This window comes from Thunnus albacares, chromosome 19 (assembly GCF_914725855.1).
Source record: "Thunnus albacares chromosome 19, fThuAlb1.1, whole genome shotgun sequence".
In the NCBI taxonomy this organism is placed as follows: domain Eukaryota; kingdom Metazoa; phylum Chordata; class Actinopteri; order Scombriformes; family Scombridae; genus Thunnus; species Thunnus albacares.
Genome location: NC_058124.1, coordinates 847,633 through 870,478, shown reverse-complemented (window position 1 = coordinate 870,478; position 22,846 = coordinate 847,633). Strand labels below are relative to the sequence as shown.

At 38.2% G+C, this 22,846-nt stretch overlaps 1 protein-coding gene across 1 annotated transcript; it reads left to right on the top strand.

Annotated features, from left to right (window-relative positions):
- Positions 1–2,082: 2,082 nt before the first annotated feature.
- Positions 2,083–21,207, top strand: gtf2h4 (general transcription factor IIH, polypeptide 4). Its single transcript, XM_044336422.1, has 14 exons — positions 2,083–2,242; positions 2,671–2,789; positions 2,897–3,001; positions 7,219–7,350; positions 8,918–9,103; positions 11,157–11,265; positions 12,709–12,777; positions 13,223–13,306; positions 15,255–15,423; positions 15,965–16,095; positions 18,918–18,965; positions 19,072–19,150; positions 19,549–19,610; positions 20,918–21,207. Exons 2-14 carry the CDS (start codon positions 2,674–2,676, stop codon positions 21,026–21,028), a joined length of 1,401 nt encoding a protein of 466 aa, XP_044192357.1. The 5' UTR covers positions 2,083–2,242; positions 2,671–2,673; the 3' UTR covers positions 21,029–21,207.
- The last annotated feature ends 1,639 nt before the right edge of the window (positions 21,208–22,846 follow it).

Genomic DNA, 22,846 nt, shown 5'->3' with positions numbered 1-22,846 from the left:
AAAGTACATAAAGGGAAAAAGAAAAGTTTCAGTAAAATACAGTAATAATACAATCATCCATCTTCAACATAATAATACATCATCATTAATAATACATCATTAAATAACAGTGATAGCATAAATTACAATGTTAGCAAGGTGTTTGCTTTGACTTTTTAAATTTACTTCAAGTTTTACACAGAGATTATATACATAAAAGTAAGAAAAAAGCTTCAATAAAACACACAATCAATATAATCATCAATCTTAATCATTAACATAGCAGCAATACATCATTAAATAACACTGATAACAAAAATACAAAGCATACATTTACAAAGTTAACAAGTGCCAAGGTCTGAGTCTCTTGTCTGATCTCCACTGTTCTCTGTCTCTTCAGTTCAGTTACTGTTTGTTTAAAGACAACATCACTTGTAATGGTGGCTTTATGAAGGACCCCAGCACACCTTGTCTTCCATATTTTTGTTACTACTGTACATATTATTGTCAATAAAATTGTTAATGTTAATGTTATGTTAGTGTTAATAAAATTCACGATGTGACCTTGGCATCTTTTCCAGGAAGACACCATACATCACTGAATTATAGTTTACATTTACATTAAAACCAACTCCTGCCATTTCCCCCCACACATCTTTAGAGCTCTGGCATTTTAGGAGTAAATGTTCAATAGTTTCATCCTCATTACAATTGTCAATAGGGCACTTTTCAGGTTTGACATAACAGCACCACGATGACTGCTCGGACTGCTAGTCTCCCAACTGATATGAGCCACATAGTGTCTCGTTTACTTTCTGATAAGCTTTTACTAAACATATTTTTAATACATACCTGAGAGTCAGATTCATCTAAATTTGTGTAGGGGAAAAACACCACCATACATGTTATCACACAGTTTAATATATATATATATTTACTAGACATTTTGACCCAATCAATATTTAAGTGTGCAAACTTAGTCATAAATTTACTGTACATAAGTTTATAAGATGGAATAGAGATTCTCGCACGTCCTCTTTTTTTGGTCAAGATAAGGGCTTCACTGCAATGTTTTTACAAAAAGCTATCTTTAATTTTAAACCCAGGTCTACAGCCCCAAGACCTCCATCTTTTCTAATTTGCACAGTAACTGCCTCTTTGTGACCTCCTTAGTGGTTCCCAAATAAAATAAAAATCTTTATTATTTGTTCTTTAGGAGGGAATAGGGTAGATAAAAATTACAATTTAGATAAAACAAAAGTATTTATTATTAAAATTCTACTTTTATAACTATTTGATTTATAAATAAATACTGCCAGTACTGCCTCGTCACCACCTATTCATGGACAACAAACATCAGACAGCACAAAACATGGTTTCAAGACAAAAATATATTTTTTTATTTTTATAAATTAAAATTACTTCTCAATCAGACAAATTACGTATCACAGAATGAATAAATTATTCAATATTACCAACTACCTGTTAGTAACATCCAAGACACTGGCACTTGATTATTCATAGATTACACTTGATAGATTACTACTTCCATGATGTCATGTGCCTAGAATGTTCTAGACTGTTCACATGGCTTTTGAGTATTTCACTACAATTTTTCCAGTACTAAGTCCATTACTGATTAGTTTGTAGTTTGTTTGTTTTTTTTTTTTTTTTGAGAACAGCTTGCAGCAGAAGCAGTAAAGACTATTTTTTTCTTGGAATATACCACCCAGCTTCTCTTGAATGATTTTCTCTCCATTCACTAATTTTCAGCAAAAGTGGTGGTGATGGGAACTTCTCTCATCTTCTCATTCTGGAAATGTAGAGTCTTATTTTACCCTCTGCTGACTAACTCCGTCCTCATCATATTAGACAGGATTGGCTAGGCAGCAGGATCTATAGATGCTGCCTTGAAGGACTCACATACTTCAGGATATGTTCCAGTTGATGAGGTGTCTGCAGGCTGTAGAGAAGTGGCCTGTAGACAACTTGAATAAATATGGATGGTTGCAGTCTACATAAGGATTTAACTCATTCAATGGAGATCTACAAGTGACCTGTGGAGGGCAGCAATACGCCTTTGTTGTGTCTAGTCGGCCGCAAATTTTATCAGAAGAAGAAGAAGGTCACATGGCCCGGTAGTATGGCTGCCTGGTGAAAACTGTGCAGACTACAATCGGATAAAAACAATGCAATTCATATTGTGTGCGATGAAGTAATTTTACAGCAAGGAGTTCGTCGATATTTTTATCCGTTTTTTCCGGTAAATAAAACCTTTCATACACATATGCTAAGAAGCTCATTGTGGAAGTGGGACATCGTTTTTGGAATAATCTGCCACTCCTAAATGTAGATTTTAATTTGAACTTTGTTTTAATGTTACTGTCCGAAAATGCTAAAGGAAAGTGTTTCCTGACAGCATAACTTACATTTTAAATAAGGGTCCATCCAGACCTTATCCATGCCAAATCGAATACGGGATCCAATATACAAATGGTCTAGAGACACTTTTTATGAGTGAGCTCTGTGTGTTCAGGAATAACTAAAGCAACAATAAGTTAGCAACTAGATTTTTAAGGAGAATTTGGTGAGACGCTCTCCCTTGGGGAGTATAAATGGCTTATCAGGTGGACTGAATTCCTCTGCTTACAGAAACGGTGCATTTCATGCCACTCCTCCTTGTTTCTGTAGATAATGAAGCTGCGTGTCCAGCTGCAGTGCAAGAATCTGCATGAATACCTGAGAGAGCTGAGTCCTGACATTTTGGACAGACTGTACAACCATCCAGCAACATGTCTGGCTGTCTACAGGTAAGATGGCTTCAACACATGCTTATGGATTTGCTGTTGTTATGGTCATATGAGTCCAGAGACGACTGTGGTGTATAACTTCATATTGTGTGTGTGATCCTCTGCAGGGAACTCCCATCTCTTGCCAAGAATTATGTGATGCGTATGCTGTTCCTGGACCAGCCTCTCCCACAGGCTGCAGTGGCATTGTGGGTGAAAAAAGACAGTCAGAAGTGAGTCTCTTACCTTGTCATGACTTCATTAAGTCTAGAAGTATTGTTATAGTGGTGAGCTGTTTCATCGCCCTCTTGAACCGCTGAGTAACATTTCTACCACTGAATGTAAAGCAAAGACATCATTTGTCTTTTTATTTGCATCCACATGAGTTTGCTACTGATCTCTGTAATTAAAGGATAGGTTCACAGTTTAATGCATACTGTATCACATGTTGTTGTCAGCAAGACAGACAGCCTCTTGAGAGGTGGGGGCAGCAGAAACGGTCATCCACTCAATGAATGAATGAATGAGAAAACATGAACCCACTCACAACAGAGCTACTCCACACTTCTGTGTTAGACTGACTGAAACTAACCAGGCCTGCAGTGTGAAACAAGTTCCACCCATAAAACATGATAGAGCTCAGTGTGAATGGTGATGTATCTGTATGGACTAAAGGTGTGGCATAGTAGTGAGTCAAAATACAGTCCTTAACAAAGTAGGGCAGCAACGATTATTTTCATTATTGATTAATCTGTTCGTTGTTTTTAAGCGTCGATCAATGTTTACCAAAGCCCAAAATGACGTCCACAAATATCTTGTTTTGTCCACAACCATAAGGTATTCACATTACTGCCATAGAGGACTAAAGAAACGAGAAAATATTCACACTTGAGAAGCTAGAACCAGAGAATTTGGACATTTTTTACTTAAAGAATAACTCCAAATGTTTAATCGATTATCAAAATAATTGGTCATTAAATTTAATAGTTGACAACTAATTGATTAATGAATAATCCCCTAATCATTGCAGCTCTATAACAAAGTTCCATAGATACAGCCTCTCTTGGTCATAATGTGAATGAAATTGGGATACTTGGTCTACACTGACAGGAATGGCATGTCATGCCTTCATCAAGCTGGAAGTCATCATATTGTAAGCAAATTGATGGAATGGAGTTATTTAAATGAATAGTTCAACATTTTCTGAAATAAATTTGTCCGCTTTCTTTCTGAAAGTGAGATTTCAGATTGAGCTCACTAATTGAAGAATTCGAGAAAGTGTTTTTAGATAAAATAAGCAGCTGGGGAATTCTGTTATCCATATATATATATATATATATATAAAAAAAAGAACCAAGTCTATGGTATTTCTATATATCTTAAAGGATAGGTTCAGATTTTTCCAAGTCAGTCTTAATATGTGCCCACATGTGGAAATACATGTGGTCTTGGTGGTTGCTGTAACAATTCCTACTCTCTGCTCGCCAGAGCTGGATACTTGAGACTTGGACTGGAATTGGACTCGAGTCGGAAAAATTAGGACTTGTGACTCGACTTGGACCCCTCTGCTGTGAGACTCAACTTACTTGACACTTGAAAAAGACTGTACTTGATTTGAGACTTGAAGGCAAAAAACTGAGGAGACTTGACTTGGTGAGCCATGAATATTGAAAAATGCTACACTGAACGTAGTTATGGTTTTTGGAGCGCTGCCAAACTAAAATGGAATATGTAACTCCCCATCAGTGACGGTCACTGGTTGACATGCAAGAACTGTCTACATCGACATGTACTTTCTTTATCCTTTCTGTTGTTGTTGCACTGCTGTGGGTTGGGAGGAACAGCATTTCTGTCCACCGATTTGTCCATTTTTAGCATGGACAGATTGGTGCAGTCTCAGATGTGTTAGGGGAGAGAGTTCCAGAGGGAGGGGGCAGCTATGGAGAAGGCTCTGTTGCCCCAGGTCTGGTGCTTGGTCATGAGTGGTGGAGACAGGAGGTTGGCAGCAGGAGGGAGTGTGTTGGTGGAGCAGGTCAGTGAGTTAGGAGGGAGCCTGTTTTTGGAGGGCTTTGTGAGTGAGGAAAAGGACTTTGAATTGGATCTTTTGTGGGATAGGGAGCCAGTGGAGGTTCTGGAGGACAGGGGTGATGTGGTCATGGGGGTGGGAGTAAGTGAGCAGGCGAGCAGCAGAGTTCTGGATGTACTGGAGTTTATTTAGGACTTTGGATGATGTGCCATAAAGAACCTTGTTGAAGTAGTCAATTCTGGATGTGATGAAGGCATGGATCAAAATTTAGTTAGCAGACAAGGAGAGTGATGGATGAAGACAAGCTATGTTTTTTAGGTGGAAAAAGGCAGTTCTGGTCTGATGTGGTGTTCAAAGAAGTTATAAAACAAGAACATAAACAGACAACATTTTCTGAATGAGAGGTCAGTCCCTCCTCTTTCTCAAACCAGCTGGACATTAGAGAGCCTTGCGGAGCCTTGATCTCTTTTAATTATCGATGAATCTGTTGATTATTTCCATGATTAGTTGATTAGTTGTTTTGTATTGTTATCATTTGTAGATATTAAACTCATTATTGTAAAAATTACATTGTGAGAAGTACACCAAGAGATCACATGGTTTATCAGTAACCCGAATGTTCTCACGACTTCATGTTTTGGGTTATGATCCAGCTAGAAGTTAACTCTGAGCTGCATTTTTGCAGGTTTGATCTTAGGGTCTTGTTACTTTGAAACAGCTCCAAATACAAATTGAAGGTTTGTGTCAAATGATCAACAATTAAACCAATTTCGACTCAGTTATCAATGTATGAAGAACAGGGCTCTGCTTATTGGTTTTTATTTTGCCCACAGAAAAACAACCAGATAGATACAGTACCTTGGTATTAACATTCTCACAGTATATATTGTTATCTCACCCAACTCTAGTGAACACACACACTTAAGTCCCAATTCCATACCACATATAAATTGTATACACTATATACTATATACTTATCTTCATTTTATACTGTTAGTATAGAAGAAATCAATATACTACATGGTTTTATACTGTTAGGAAATGATACAATATGTGTGCTGTGCAAAGAAAATTAAACTGTGACTTCAGAATGCCACCGCCAGTTTCACCACCATCCACTACTCCTTTTTACTTTGTCCAGCCATTGAATTAGGTAGACAAAAAAATTAAATTTGAATGCTGTGGAGATGATATACACCCAGACCCTTCCTACTTTTTACTTAGTATGGGTGACATATGTGGTAAGCCCTATCCACATAGTTTAGTGTATTTTTGGTCTGAGGCTGTTTTTCATGTTTAAGTCTCAATGCTGCAGAAAACAATGATATTTATAATTTGCTTTCTACTTGTAAATTCCTCTGAGGTGTGTATTATTGTCCTACACATTGTTGGCTGTTCAAGGCACATGATTTGACACCACTGGAATTCTTGCATCTGGGTTTTGACTCTTATTCTGGTTTTGATCATATTTGTACGGTGGCCACTAAGGGCAAAACACATGCAAAAGCAAAAGCACAAACATTAAGAAAAATGAGACAAAACAGTAAAATACATCTTTGCTTTGATATTTGTTGTATTTCTCTTAATACTGCTTTCGCTTACTATGTGTTTTGTCTTTTAGGGGCCACCATATATTTAGAATATGACATTTACATTGTACAGTACATGATTATAACAGCAGCACTTGTGTCATGATCCCTCAACATCTCAAACACTTTTTTCTGAGTTTAGTTTCTGGTCGTCGGAACCTTGCTGCATTACCACTCTGTGCAATTAATCTCTTCATCTGATTATCAGGTATGGAAAGCAAGAGTGACAATACAACTAATGCTCTACATTACCAAGTCTTTCCCCTTATTCCAGGGTGTTGATCATCATTATATGATTTACCATCATATTTGTTGTACTTGTTTTACTGGCATAACTGGAGTTGATGATGAACCTGCCCACATGACAGACAGCGATCAGAAAACTGGATCTAGTGTGTACATGCCCCACCTGGAGTTCTCCAGCTAGCACATCCAGGTTTTTCAAAAGTGGGAGTCTTATCCAGGAAATCTGAAACCATGACACATATTTACATGTGCAACGCATAACAGGTATACTGAAAAAACCTGATCATAACCGGGAGACTGGTGCACATAAACATATAGTCACCAGTTTGTTGATGGTGAATCTGTCAGATATTAAAGTGGGATCTATGCATGTTTGCAACAGTGTTACCACCAGACTAGTGTACTTACAGGGTACATACCCATCTTAAATAGCATCAAGGGGAAAGTGAAACTGACACAGTTAATGAAATGTCATGTGAGTTAGCAGCTTTTTATCACTTTTTCAGTGGGTGAAAAATGGTGGACTACACATTTCAGAGTGATAACCATTTCAGTTCATTGTGTGTTTTTTTTTATCTTTGGCTTCCAGGGATCATGATGAATGTGTCTCGGTGTTGGCAGGACTCCGCCTTTGGCACAGTCAGCAGCTGCAGGGTGGTCTGCAGGGATACATTTTAAATCCAGTGTTCAAAGACAACCTGAGGATAGCACTGCTCGGCGGGTAGGTCTGCTCCCTATGAACACACTGTTCAATCGCAGGGCTGCAGTACTCTTCTCTCTCACTCTGTGTTTAGAAACTGTTCATTTTGTTGTCAGTTTGTTCTCAGCCTTTGCCATCCAGGACCTGGTTGGTTAGAGTTTCAAATGAAGATCCAACATGTTAAAGGACAGGTTCACAATTTTTCAAGTCTGTCCTAAAACAATAGTCAGGTGCCCAAACAAACATTGACACAAGTTTTCTCAGTTATCATTCCTCCTGTTCATACTGACCATTATAAGATCCCTTCATAATGTACTTAAAATGTAAGTGATGGGGGCCAAAATCCACAGTCCTCCTTCTCTGCAAAAATGTATTTAAAAGTTTATCTGAATCTAATATGAAGCTTCAGACGTCTAAATGGGGTCAAATCAAGTAGATATCTTTCAACATTACAGTCTTTTTAGTTCCAAAACTCCTCTTTCTGTTACCGCAGCTACAATGATGAACTGATGGAGAATTATCACCAACTCTATTGTTCCCTTTGTTCAGTCTCACAGCTCTCGTCTGCCTGGTTTCTAGCAGCAGCAGGCAACTGTTTACTTTGAAAAAGCTTTGAAAAACCCACTGTACACTACCTAGTCAGCACCAAACAGCAGACAGACACAGTTAGAAACTAGCTGGTGAACATAATGGAGCATTTAACAGCTAAAGAGACAGATATTTTTCTCAGGAGTTGGTCAAGACCAAAACAGAGCTAAAAGGAGAGTAAATATGGGTCTTACATCCATGAGGTAAACATGAACATGTTGTTTTCAGGGTGTTCTGCTGCCTCCAAGTGGCCATCCATGGATTAGCCTCCCTTTTAAACAAGTAAAAATCTGATACTGCCAGTTGTGGTTAGCTTCCTGCCTGGTTAGCTTCATGTATGACAATTATACAAGCTAATTTCAACCTTGAAAATACCCAGTATCCAGTTTTATTTTCAGCCAGCTAGGCTCGGCACAGTTCATCTGTCATGGCCAAATTTTAGATGAACCTCCAGTGGCTAGAATTATCCATCTAGACCTGTTATTTGATGTACAGTTTCATATGTGACTACTTAAAGATATGATATGTAACTTTTCTGCAATAAAACGTCTGTTATTTTGTTGAGTTTTGTTGACTCACATTATTGCAAATGTTTCCAACAATTTTCAAACCCAGAGAAATCGTACTTTTAATAAAGGTGACGGTCTATTTCATGTGGTTGCCTGTCAATGGCATCATGTTCCCTTTACGCATGCGTCAAGGTTGTGGTTTTCACCAGAAGCTGTCATAAATTTACTGAAACACAGATTTTTAACGTGACACTGCTACTCAGTGTTTTTACCAGTTTTAATCACTGGGTCCGTTTGTTTTGAAGAGGAGGAGACCTCTGTGGATAATTCGGCTCCTGGTAAAAACCTCCTGAACAATGAACACTGAAGGAATCCTAACCGGGAGAAGCTGACTGCAACGATGAAAACAACAGCATCAAACTCCGTCTTTTGTCACATATTGTAAGTTTAACTGTCTTTCTAAAATATTTCACTACTGTGACCAACCACAGGGGCAGAGCGTGGGCGGATGAGGGCAGCTCTCTGGGCCCTGACCGCCATGCGAGGGACATCGAGAGTCTGGACCGCTACGCCATGGAACGCTGGGAGGTCATCCTGCACTTCATGGTGGGCTCTCCCAGTGCTGCTGTCAGTCAGGACCTGGCTCAGCTGCTGGTTCAAGCAGGCCTCATGAGAAGGTAGATATGTAACAGTAATAGTAAAGAGCACTGTCAAGTTTGTTTTTACACTGTAAAATGTATTGCTCATATCTTGGTCACAAATCTTTAATAACCTAATTTAAAGGATCCATATCAAAAAATATTTGTGTTTATAAATACATGTTAACAGTTATTCTTCAACACATCATTGTCAGATCTTTTCTTTTCAACTCTTTGATATTGATATTTGAGATCGGCCTCAAAAATGTGGTATACATAAGGCATAGAGCTAAATGAACCTTTGCTAAGCCCTTATTTACTATTTCTATGCCTATCAATCCCTCATTCTAGCACAGCACATAATCAGTGTATAATGGTGGCAGATTTAGCACTGGAATTCATATGAATTTTTTAAACAATAGGTTGTTGACTTGAGACAGAAAAAGATAAAAGCAGTTTCTCATTTCTAGCTTTTGTTGGCTGAAATGACCACTGTTGCTAGCAGATTTTATCTGCTTTAGCTAGCTAAAGCAGATATGTTATCTCATTTATATTTCTTCATCTGATGCTTATAAAAAATGGGATCTCTGCAAAAGGGTAAATCTGACTTTGATGGCTACATACATGATACAATGCTAATTCAGCGCCATGTAATAAAACAAGAAAGACAGAGGTTAAAGCTTAATGTCCCAGGTAAAAAAGTCAGCATCCTCAGCATAATTTTATACAAGAGAAGGCTTTAATGATGTGGCTACTAATGAGTTCGGCATCTTGGGCTAACTTCCAAAATCCAATAAAGGGCAGGACAGAGCTGTTAATGCTGGCCTAAACTCTCTATATAGTAGTATCTCCTACACAGAGGATTTCACCCTGAAAACCCTTAAAAATAATGTAGTTCGCTAATGACATGCTAAGTCCTGGCCCTGGAAGTAACAAGATAGTCAGCCAGGCATGCTAATGCTTACGGCTTACATCAGAGCAGACCAGTGTTGGCAACTATTTTCAGGGGGAAGTAGCTAAAGCCTGCACAAAAAGTCGCTGGATGACGTTGCACGCTAATTTGCATATCTGCAATGTCATAACAGAATTACATACAAGATTTTTAAAAATTAAAGAAAATTAAGTCAAACTAAACTGACTCTAAGTAGCTATATCATTAGCTTTTTTTCAAGCAGCTATAGCCTTATAATATGCATCTATCCACCTCTAATTTTAATGCATTATGCAAGCTGTTGCATAGACTGTGTATCTGAAGTTTCATGAATAGAGAGATGATCCAGACACGGAAATAAACTCAGTCTATTTTGATGAAACAAAATCAAGCTTAAATAGTCAAGTTAAATAATTTCAAGTAAAAACAAAGGAGAAGGAATTCCCTGGTCAAACAATGTGGATTAGTGATTGATCTTTACAGTAGGGACACACATTCACAGCTCATTCACCTCTCTGTCTGGCTGATGATTGGTCGACTGAACGTGCTACTGTTCTGTTCCATCTACTCAGTCCAAAGAACCACAGCAACATTAGCACTCATTCACAATCAATATTGGAGATGAGTTAAGGTCTGCCCAAAAAGTCAGTAGCTGCTTTTTTTTTTTTTTTTTTAAAAAGTGTGGGGCTAAGTGAATGGTCAATACTTAAAACAGTTGGGTACCTGAATGCCCACCGTGCTCCTCAATACAAACCTGATTAAGACCTTAAATCAAAGAAAATACAGTTCAGAAAGAGCTTTTCAGTGCTAAAAAGAGTGCTATCATGTGTTTTAAATGTCAGTGAAACGTTGACAAGCACCAGCTTCATGCTTTAACTTCACTTAAATTACATCCCTGATGGCAAAATCCACCCAAAAAAAGGCTACTCAATAGTGCCTCCTCATTAATTAATATAGAACCATGGGAAATCCAGAGATAGAAATTGGCTGCAGCCTGTGCATGAGCAGAATCCATCTCAGGCTAGATAGAGAATAAAAATGAATGTGGACTCCACTCTTGAGAGCTTTGATGAATTTAGCTATAGGTTGAATCATTTTTTCATGAAGACCTCCAATTATAACTGTACCTCATGTAGTCATGTCATCTTCTCTGTTTGTCAGTGAGTCAGGGGAGGCACCCTACATCACCTCAGCTGGGTTCCAGTTCCTGTTGCTGGACACAGCCTCTCAGCTGTGGTACTTCACCCTGCAGTACCTCAAAACTGCTCAGGTACCTGTGTATCATCTATTTTGACCTGGTTAGGTTTAAAGAAGTTAGGATGGCATAAAGCAATGGTTATCAGCTATGTGCCATTAAGGCTCAAGAGTCTCTATAGCCTGTCATTACTCTGATTCAGACATCTTCAGGCAGTGAGGGCTCTAATCAGTGACATGAGCTACTGAAGGGATTGGCTTGAATAAAAAAAGCTGCAGATTTTGGGTCACAGTGATCCATTTCTAGACTTTCTGCTCTCTACCGGGCTCTGGTTAATGACCTGTGTAAACCTGATTAATGCCTTATTTATGGAAAAGAATGTCTACTGCTGGGAGTGGAATGAATACAAAATAAAGGAGGACAAAGTAACCATGAACTGCTATAAAACATGCAGTATGGGGATACTAATTCTCTGATTGAGAAACAGTTATGCAGCAGCAGCTAATCAATCTGCTCCTTTTTGTTCTGTCAGCTCTGAATAACCAATAATTTCCCAGTAAAGTAGAAAATTAAAAAGGCCTAATATGGGAACTTTATTTCCAGCTGACCCAATCAGGCTTAATTCTCTTCTTCTGATGAGGCCCATTTAAAGATAATCATTCAGTCACCCTCCACTTCCAGCAAAGGCAGGACATGAATGGAGAGGAAACATCCCAAGAGCACTGAAATACTGTAAGAAACCTCAAGCAGAACCCGGCTCTAGGTGAGCGGCCATCTGCTTTGACCGGTTGGGTTGAGAGAGAGAGAAGGGGGCGAGGGGGTAGGGACACAGAGAAGCAGAACAACAACAACAACAATAGATATATGACTAGCAACAACAAACAGCAGCAACAGCAGGATCCTTCTTCTTCCTTCTTCTGGCTCTGCCTCCCATTTCATTTCATTTCCCTCATTGCTTGAACAGATTGTTTGATCATGCATCCCTTTGGGGGCCTCAGCAGTTAATTTCAGTTGGTTGATTCTGAAATGAGGTGACACACACACACTTAGTTACACAAACACACACACAAAGGTCCCATGTTCAAAATAGAAGCCCCCAGATAGTAACAAGAGATTACCAATGGCCTGATTTTCAAAATTAAAGCCCCCCAACTACCAGGAGCTTAAAGCGGGCTTCATGATTGCTGCAGACTTTCAAAATACTATGAATGAAACTGTATTTGTCTTAAACAGAGATAGTGTTGTCTGATGACTATGATGACTATGATATGACTGTTGTTGTACTGATGGAATTAGTGCTGTGGAGATGAACTTCATACTGAATTTATCAAGAGCTGCTAGGGCACAGGTAATTCCACATCCCCTCAGTGTTTTTTACCCTGTTACCCAGTCTTTATCAGTGACCAGCCTTTATTTTTTTGTGATAGCTATTATTTCAAACTTAGACATTATTCAAATACCTGAATTTATGGTATTTCTATATCTATTTGTATATATTTCATATATTTTCTTTTGCAGTCCAGAGGGATGGACCTGGTGGAGATCTTATCATTCTTATTCCAACTCAGTTTCTCCACTCTGGGCAGAGTAAGTGCACAGCAGTTTCTGTTTGACTCTCAGAGCATTGTGTGTGTGTGTTTGTTTGTTTGTACCAGCTATTCCTCATGTTGTGGGGACGTATTATTACACGTACTATTTACACAGTCATTTTGTGGGGGCTCGCCTCCCTTATGGGGACAAAATGCAAGACCCCTTAATGTAAACATGTGGTGGTTATGGTTAAGGTTAGGACAAGTCTCCAGGAAATGAATGTAAGTCAATGTAATGTCCTCTGAAGTGATTGAAACTCTGTGTGTGTGTGTGTGTGTGTGTGTGTGTGTGTGTGTGTGTGTGTGTGTGTGTGTGTGTGTGTGTGTGTGTGTGTGTCCTGAAAAGCAACATAACAGTGTCACAAGGGTCTGAGGTTTTGAAATTCCTCCTTGGTATAACTTTTCTTTGTTGTTATTGATCATGCATTGCCTGTGTGCCTCAGGATTACTCAGTGGAGGGTATGAGTGAGTCATTACTCACCTTCCTGCAGCACCTCCGGGAGTTTGGACTGGTCTTCCAGAGGAAGGTAAGGCTAAGGATGAGAGGAAAAATCCACTTACACTTAAAATATTGTCATCCCCACTTAATGATCCTCATGGGTAAGCTGGGTCACTGCATCAGCAATAGTGCTGGTCTACACCAAGTTATACTTTGATCACTACTTGAAAATGAATTAGAAATTCACAGCAAAAAAAAAAGAAACACTAAATTGACAGAAAAAGGTAGAAAAGGGGTTATGTAAATACTGCATATGTAATCGATATACAGCAATAACATAATGTTTAAATAATAATGTATGGAAAATATAAAGACTACAGTAAAACAGTAAAAGTTCAAACAACAACAGCAGACATGACTAAGGCAATAATTAAATATACAATATTATACTAATAAACTAGACTACTAAAACTATAACATACTGTATTTGAAGTATGTACAAATGAAAGCTATAAAATTTGTGTTAATTGTGATTTCTATCACATTACTTCATACTAATGATTAATAATATTATGACTTCTGAAGCCCAGGTTGACCTGGCACTGTTGCATATGTTCCACCCACAATACCATTAAATATCACAGTTTAGAAAAAAGGTAATGGCCAAGCATGGTCAATATAAAGGTTACAAGACCGTCTCTAAAGAGCTTGATGTTCCTATGACCACTGTTGCCAATATTATTAAGATGTTTAAGGCCCATGGAATGGCAGCCAACATCTCTGGATGTGGTCGCAAGAGGAAAATTGTCCCAAAATTGAATTGAAGGATTGCTCAAATGGTCAAGAAAGAACCAAGGATCCAAGCTGATCTTCAAGTTCAAGGCACAGTAGTTTCAAGTTGCAACATCCGTCACTGTCTGAATGAAAATGGGCTCCATGGTTGAAGACTCAGGAAGACCCCACTTCTAAGAGGGAGACATAAAAACAAGACTGAACTATACCAAAATGGCCTTTTCGAGATCTGCAATAAAAACTATACCAGGTTCTTGTACTCTATCATAAAACTCTATTATTTCTAAAAATCTGTCTGTTATCATTTACACTTCTTCCTTTCATGAATCCTGACTGATCTGGATGAATGACCCTAGGTAATACCTTTTTATCTGATTGGCCAGAATGTTTGCATCATAACACTGTAATGTAATAGACCTCCAGTTTTTGAGATTTGTCAGGTCTTTATATTGTCCATTGTGTTCCTGTTTTGAAATTAGTGAAATCAGCACTTCTTATTTAGTTCCTGATAGTTTCCTTTCCGTATATGCACTATTAAAACATGCCAACATATGAGCTTTAATGTGGTGATGAAAGATTTGTTCCATACAGGCCTGGGCTCTTAAAGATTTTAAAGCAGTTAAGAGCCATGGACAGTTCCTCTTCTGTGATTGGTCCTTCACATAAGCTTTTCTCTTCAGATTTTAATCGTGGCCTCATTGATGGGAAAAAAGGTTCTGTGCTGGCACTGAAAAGTGGGACTGGGGGATTTTGAAATGAAAATATTTTAGAAAAATATTTCGTTCCATCCATTCCATTTTATTTTTGTAGAGGTTTTGGCTTGATGGACCAATGGACCAATCCAGTCCAGCCCAGTTCTAGACTTGCATTTATCCACTGGCAAATTATACTAGTATCCACAAAAACATACAGTAGAGCATACTATAAGGAAAGCAATGTCATATTACTCTATTGCAATTTGAGTGAAGGAGAAGGGAGCTAGCTGTCCATAACTCTAAGCTAACAGGTTGTTTTTGCCTCAGATAGCTGACAGTAACACTGCTTTTAGCTTCACCATAGACATCGTCACTGGTCAGTCCACACACACAGTTAGCAGTTCTTATTGTGACTGATAACTGACAGTCAAATGTGAAAGTCAAACAGGCTTACAAAATGGAAGTGTATGGAGGACATTACTCTGTTTAGGTGATGTGTTTGAAACTGCAAAACAATCAGAAATAAATTCTTCTCTCTTTTGTCATCAGAGGAAATCAAGGCGGTACTACCCCACCAGACTGGCCATCACTCTGGCTGCGGGAGTCACTACCAGCTCATCTTCCTCCTCCTCCTCTTCTAACATGGGCTCTACTCCTGGTACTGGAGATGCAGGTTTCATTGTGGTAGAAACCAATTATCGTATCTACGCCTACACAAGTATGTCTGAGCACTGGAAGCATTCTGTGACGCATGTTAACACTAATAAATACATTTTTACACAATTTTCAAATCCTTGTTCATATGAGAGCATAGCTGAGAAGGCTGGCAGACTGCTCTATGTTTGATTCTGGCAACATCAGCGGACTGTTGCTCATTCCTGCCTGTTCTGATGAAGATAACTTTTAGTACACTACCCAGCTGTACACACAAAATTTTGGGAAAATTCGCTTTTTCACTTTCTTTCTCATAGTGAGATGTTCAGATATCAATCTCATGTCTGTGTCAAGTACAGGACGTGGTTAGCCTAGCTTAGCATAAAGACTAGAAGCAGGAAGAAACCGCTAGCCTGGCTCTGTCCAAAAAAAGTACACCTACTGAGATCTCTAAAGCACACCATAATTTATACAGTGTTTTTCAGTTAATACAATCATATTTCCATGTCAAAAAAGATTGATATTGCACATGTTGAACATATGAAAATATTAACTTGGCAGTAGCTCAAAGAGTATGTACTGACTTGTTTGTGTGTTCCTCCCAGATTCAGAACTTCAGATCGCTCTGGTGGCTCTCTTCAGTGAAATGTTGTATCGCTTCCCAAATGTAGTGGTGGCTCAGGTCACAAGAGAGTCAGTGCAACAGGCCATCGCCAATGGTATCACTGCACAACAGGTACTCAACTACTGCACACACTGCATATATAGGGGACATAGGCTGCGCCAGGACATCATGCTTAGGGAAGCTAAAATTGAGTGGTCAAATATAATGCTACATGCCTTACCATATGACTATATAGCAAACATAACAACAAACATAAACTGTATATGATATAAGAATATAACACTTTATGTTTAAGAGGACGTTCCTATCACTACATGAACTTGACATGTAGACATGTCTCACAACATTGTTACAGATGAGTTCACCTGTAATTTAAAATAGATTTATTTAATTTATTTCAAGAAAGCTGGTCAGCAGAGGCGATATATCTGTGATGATGGGTGTTTTAGAACCATGGATAGTGTCGAGAGAGAGGCGAGGCTATAACCACATCTTATTAATAGCCTACTAATCAATAAAATTAAATGTTTTCTTCATAACTTTCTGTCATAGCGTAGAAACACTGCACAGTTCAGTAGCACATCGCAGCCTAGCCGTTAATAGTTCTTGATCTTTCTTGATTCTTGATTTGATTTGATGAAATCCACAAATAATAATTATGCAAAGGTGTGCACAATCAAACATATTAAAACAGAACACAGACATAAGACATAAAAACCCATCTTACCACATGTCTAGATAAATGATATGCTTATTTACAAAAGATAAGGTCACCTGCACACAGGCCACACAAGTGGTTAGAAACACTCAACTGACATGACATTGGAACACTGTTCAGGTTTAACAGCACTGTGTCAGACTGCTGACAACAGACTAACCATTGCTGTAATATTATACTGAGAAAAAACATCAACTCACTGTTGAGTAGGCCTACATATATTATTGTGATAGATTAATACAAACATAGTTTGTTAAGGTCACGAATGACAGAGAAATGTAAGTTACTGTAGAAAAAACTCAAAGTGGTGTTAATGTAAAGTAGTCTCACTCTAAAGTTACTAGACTCTAGCAGAATATATTATACAGCAAATAAAAAGTGTAGTGTTCTGGATTTAAAATGTCATTTCATCATATTTCATTTAGATTTGTTGTCTTTTTATTGACTCATTAGCTCTACTTGGTTCTGTTTCCCAGGCTTTTTGCTTTCATTTTACACTCAGTCATTGAACAATATGACACATCTCCTGGTACTTTCATGACACAGAAGTCATAAACAATAAGTAAAGGTTTCTGTCTCTACTGCTCACTCTGGCAGTTACCTTTTCTTGCTTGCATCTGCACTTTCTCACTAAAGTAACCTATTTTAGCTATTGCATACAAATAACAATCAGCAAGTAATTTACAAAAAGTTTCAGCATTATACAGTATTTTCATAACTAGTCTCTTTAAATTCTCATTAAAATGACAAAAATATAAGAAATATGTTTTCTAACAGTGGCTGCTCAGTGCTCAGTGTCACCTCCAAATACCCAGATTTTCTCCCAGCTAACTGTTGATGTACTAAAACCTTGACATTTACAGGCACAATAACAAAATCAGGGAGAATCCCATTTTTAGCAAATCTGTATATAGTTCAATTCAATTCAATCCAATTTTATTTATATAGAGCCAAATCACAACAAAAGTCATCTCAGGGCACTTTTCACATAGAGCAGGTTAATCACTCTTTAATTTACAGACACCCAACAAATTCCCCCCATGAGCAAACACTAAGTGACAGAGGCAAGGAAAAACTCCCCTTTAACAGGAAGAAACCTCAAGCAGAACCAGGCTCTAGGTGGGCGGCCATCTGCTTTGACTGGTTGGGTTGAGAGAGAAAGAGGAGGGGGGGGGTACACTGTAAACTCAACAACCTGACAATCAACGAAAATACTGATGAGCAACCTCGTTCAAAGTTCAACCCAACAACAAAATAAATAACTGAATAATTTATTTACTGATAAATAGTAATAGTAAGATGCAAGAAATGAGACCAGTGTGAAGTGACACCTAATTTGCATTAAAGGCACTGATTGATTCAAATGAATTGTTATAACAAGGTACACAGTGAAATACTACTTTGGCTGTTTTGCTTTAGTTATGATGCATCTATTCAGTGCAGCCAGTGAGCTGCTTATACATGTCTGAGCTACAACACAGCTACAACTACAGTAGTACAGTTGTGTGTACTATTTGTTCAGTTAACGGCAACAAACACACAATCACTACAGTTCATTTGGAAAAAAAAAAACAGATGTTTCTAAGCGCCACAAAATCCCAACAAAGGAACCATCCTGCCCCTCACTAAATCTTGTTTTGTATAAATCCTGACTGAAATGTGTTCAGCATCCTGCATCCTCCTTTTCTCACGTCATTGTCTACACCACACAATACTACACAGAGGTCAACAAGTCACTAATCTCAAGTTGAACTTGATAATTAATGAACACCACACTCACACATATCAAAGGCAACACTCAGGGAAGAGCAGAAATCCAGATTAGAAAAATGCTCCACTTGTGACAAAAAATAAAGGTGAAAAAACTTCCACACACTCTCTCATTTATTGCTGGTATATTTATTTATCTGCAATGGTTTTAGTGTTTTACCTTCATCAAGTATGTACTTACCTAATTACCTAATACCTAATTATAGTGATAAAAATAAGTCATTAATTCCCTTTAAAAGTGTTGGCACCAATGTAGGTTTTTTGTGACTTGACATATAACTGCTCTTTTTTTATTGGGGAAAATATGTGTTAAACAGATGTGGCAGATATTCATTTCATATCATATGGAATATTTTATTAGTTTTCAGGTATCACCCAGCATTCCTGGTTAGTAATCCACCTTAATATGTGCTTAATATATAATATTTTTTTTTTACTTTTCCAGATTATCCACTTTCTTAGAACCAGAGCACACCCTGTCATGCTCAAACAGGTACATGAAATCCACCCATTCTTTTCACTCTGTTAATTCTAATAATCATGGCTGGTTGGCCTGTAACGGGTCTGCATTGTCTTCATCCTTTTATCTGTGTGTGCAGATCCCGGTGCTGCCTCCAACCATAACAGATCAGATCAGACTGTGGGAGCTGGAGAGAGATCGACTACAGTTTACAGAGGGTGAGTGGGCTTATTTATCTGTGAGTATTTTCCATCTTTTAATAAGATTCTAAAAATCATTGCTTTATGTTGTAGCCAGTGTTTTATGTCTTAGAAACAGTGTGAGGTAATCAGGTAGCTGAAAGGAAACCTAATAAAGAGCTTGAAGCTGTGTGTGGTGGAGTCTGAGGTGTGTGGAGAGCTGCTGTGAACTGATTGAATTCTCAGAGTGTCATCATTTGTCCTTCCTGAAGGTTATGACTGACAGACGCTGGCTCCACTCTGTTGATAGGGCTCAGTCAATAGAGCTGAGCTGTAACTGTGCTGTTGTTCACTGTAATAGAGAGGATGAGTATTGATGTTGTGCTGGCCTTTAACCTCATTTCTCACCTGTCTGTTGATGTCCACATCTCCCTCAGGAGTGCTCTATAACCAGTTCCTCTCTCAGGCTGACTTTGAGGTGCTACGAGACAGAGCTCAGGTTTGGATTTTGTTTCTTATCTCCATAAGTTAATAATATACTATTCTATAATGCATATTATTTTGATTTTTAGGTAGTTTACATTGTTTTCTGTCTTCTTACATTCTGCTGCCAGTTTTCATCCTGTAAATTCTACAATGGCATGTTTTATTCATGGATTTCGAAGGATAACAGCATGAATTTCCCACATTTTTACAAACCTACAATACTGAAATCACTGATACACTACATGGCCAACAGTACAGTATGTACTAGAGTACAAGACCTCCATGTTGTCCAAAAACTATTAAAAGTCAAAAAACCTTTTGCACTCTGAAAGATGTCTCAGAAATCTCTCTTTTTTTATTAACTTACATGTGTGCTCAGCCATGTAAGTTAATAAAGAGAGAGATTTCTGACGATATTACGTGTAATTTCGTGTGCTTCTTTTTTCTGTTGTCATTTTTATTGACTTATTAAAGTGTACAGAGACTTTCTGGCTGATGTGCACTTTAAATAAACTAAAGTTGAAGTTTCAGAGTGTGAAAGATTTTTTGACTTTTGATTGTAGTACCTGAACTGCAGTGTTTCAAGTGTTTTGAAAACTAGTCTTCCAAAAACTATTAGCACATCAATGAGTCACGCTGTAGCACTGGGTGACATGTTCCTTCATCACAAAGAGTTTGGTTATGTTAGTTTGTTTAGAAACGGCTCCAAAGACTAATAACAGTGATCATGTTTCTAGTCTCCAGAGAGTGGTTCTGTGTAAGGCAGACACCACTGAGCATGTACGGGAATGCGACCTCTTGACTTATTACTACATACATTGTAAATTTCTCAATGAAGGTTAGTACTACTGTCAGTACTTACTCTGGAGGCTGAAAATGTGATCGCAGTTGTTAGTCTTTGTCTAATGTGACCAAACTCTTGATGGTGAAGGAACATGTCACCCACTGCAGCGGTGTGGCTCTTTGACAATAGTTTTTGGACAACAACAGAGGTCTACGGCACAGAGGAATCAGGTCTATCAGGCTTTGGATACACACACAATACTTGTTAGTAGATCAGTTCATTGTTGCTCTGGATCCCAACATGAGATTTGTTGACAATAAGAAAAATATAATAAGTGGCCAGCCTTAAGGCCTGTATCCTGTTATCCTGTTTGCCTTCAACAGTAACTCTGGAAAATGATCCATCTACTCCATCTCCTTAACCTTTCCAACTCACTGCTTCTCTATCGCTATTTAATGACATGATCATCAACTCCTTGCAATACTATCCCTTGTTGCAGTAGCATGCTGCTGTGTAATGAAGTTGTTGTGTTTCAGGGTCTGGGCTGCCTGGTGTGGCAGGACGTGGCTCACAGGGTGATGGTGGTGACACCACAGGGACACAGCGAGGTCAAGAGGTTCTGGAAACGACAGAAATCTCACACATAACCGGAGGAAGAGGAAACACGAGTGATGATATCACACCTGATGAAGACAGCACTTCCTGCTGTACAGTTGTTCGTTGCTGTCAGTGCTGACGGAGAAAGTGGAGAGGACTTCATTATTTTGTATTTTTCATAAAAGGTTGACTTCCATGTATTTTGGATTAAATGGTGATATGAAGAAAACCTCTGCTTGTTTTTCTTCTCCTGTTTGAATCATTGTGTATTTGCAGATAAGCCAGTAATGATTTCCTGTCTTAAATACATAAACATGGACTAAATAGGGATTTTGATAATAATATTCTTCCAGTCTGTTGCAGGCTAAGTGGAACAGATTTCATTGATTTTCTATAGAAGCTGGTGAATTTTAGAAATGGGTTACTTTAAAGGAACACCAGAGAAAGGAATGGATTTCCCAACTTTTTTCATGTATTGATTGGATTCAATGGTTTTCAGTCCATCTGAAGTTGAAACATTTTAGTGAGTTCTGTAGACGACAGTATCTGACCAATACAGGGGTTTCTTATTTTCCCTTTCACAGACGAGGAACCACATCAACTTCAAACCACAATTCTGTTCTCACGCACCATCCATCTCGCATCACTGAATAAGTGAGTGAGTGAGTTAGCATCTGACCTCACAGTTTTCTGACCATGTGACCAGCTGAGGGGCCTGTCATAAAGAAGAATAGCTGATCAGGGTGCAGTAATTAAGCATATCTTGCACAGACCAGCTGATTCCTTGTTTTCAGTCCAATATGCTGCCTGTGTCTTCAGCACCATTTGAAAATACGGCCAGGGATATAAATATGTGGCCAGTATTAATAGCAGATATTAGGTCATCACAGATACATAGGTATGTTGGTCAATAATTAACAAAAAATATCTGCACAGAAAGGCCAAGATACATTTGAACTAAATACAATGAGTGTTAACCAGAAGAGTGAAGTTGTATGCTATAAAAAAACAAAGCTGCCAAGCTGATGATAATTCTATTTGAGTTCATCGCTATAAGTGACACCTTTCATATAGTCATTTGAGCCATTGTTTATATAAAAATATTGATTAGTGCAACTTTAACATCCAAATCAAAAATGTTTGTTTGAGTCATGTGTTTTAAAGGAAATCTAGCATCAGCAGGGCTCTATTTGGAAACCATACAGCTGGTATTGGATACAAAACAGTGACCAAGCTTCCTGATATTACACCTGATAGAGAAGTGTAAAGTGTGTAAACCTTAGAGAGCCTGTTTGGTTTACAATGTACAATAATTGGATGCATGGGAATATTTATTGTGACCTGTTGGTAAGTGAACAGTGTCACCTATCACTTCTATAATTTGCACAGATCCTCCTTTAACCAATCTTCACAATCCTGCTGTCTGTTTTCTGCACTGATAACAACTAACTGGCTTCCCAAATATGTCCAGTCGTGTTTGTTGGAATGCAAAACTAAACTGAGCAAACAATTTAAAATTTAAAAATTCAACTCATCAAAGATCTTATTAAACTGGGGTTTATAAGTAGAGACACAACAACTGAAAATAATTAGTTAGAAATTCATATTTTCAATTGGAATACAAATGTTCATTAGTTAGTCAGACAAACCCTGCATAACACCAGAAGGGGTCCTGTCACAGAATTCTGAGTCAGTATCTTGAAAACTACTATTTGCCCAATATAATCTCCTTTACTTAGAATAGATTATTATAATTATGGCTTGTGGAATGTTGTCCCACTCTTCAGTGGCTGTGTAAAGTACTTAGCTATTGAGGTTCATTCTTGAACATGGAAACAGTAGTTGACAAAACACCTTACGGTCGATTA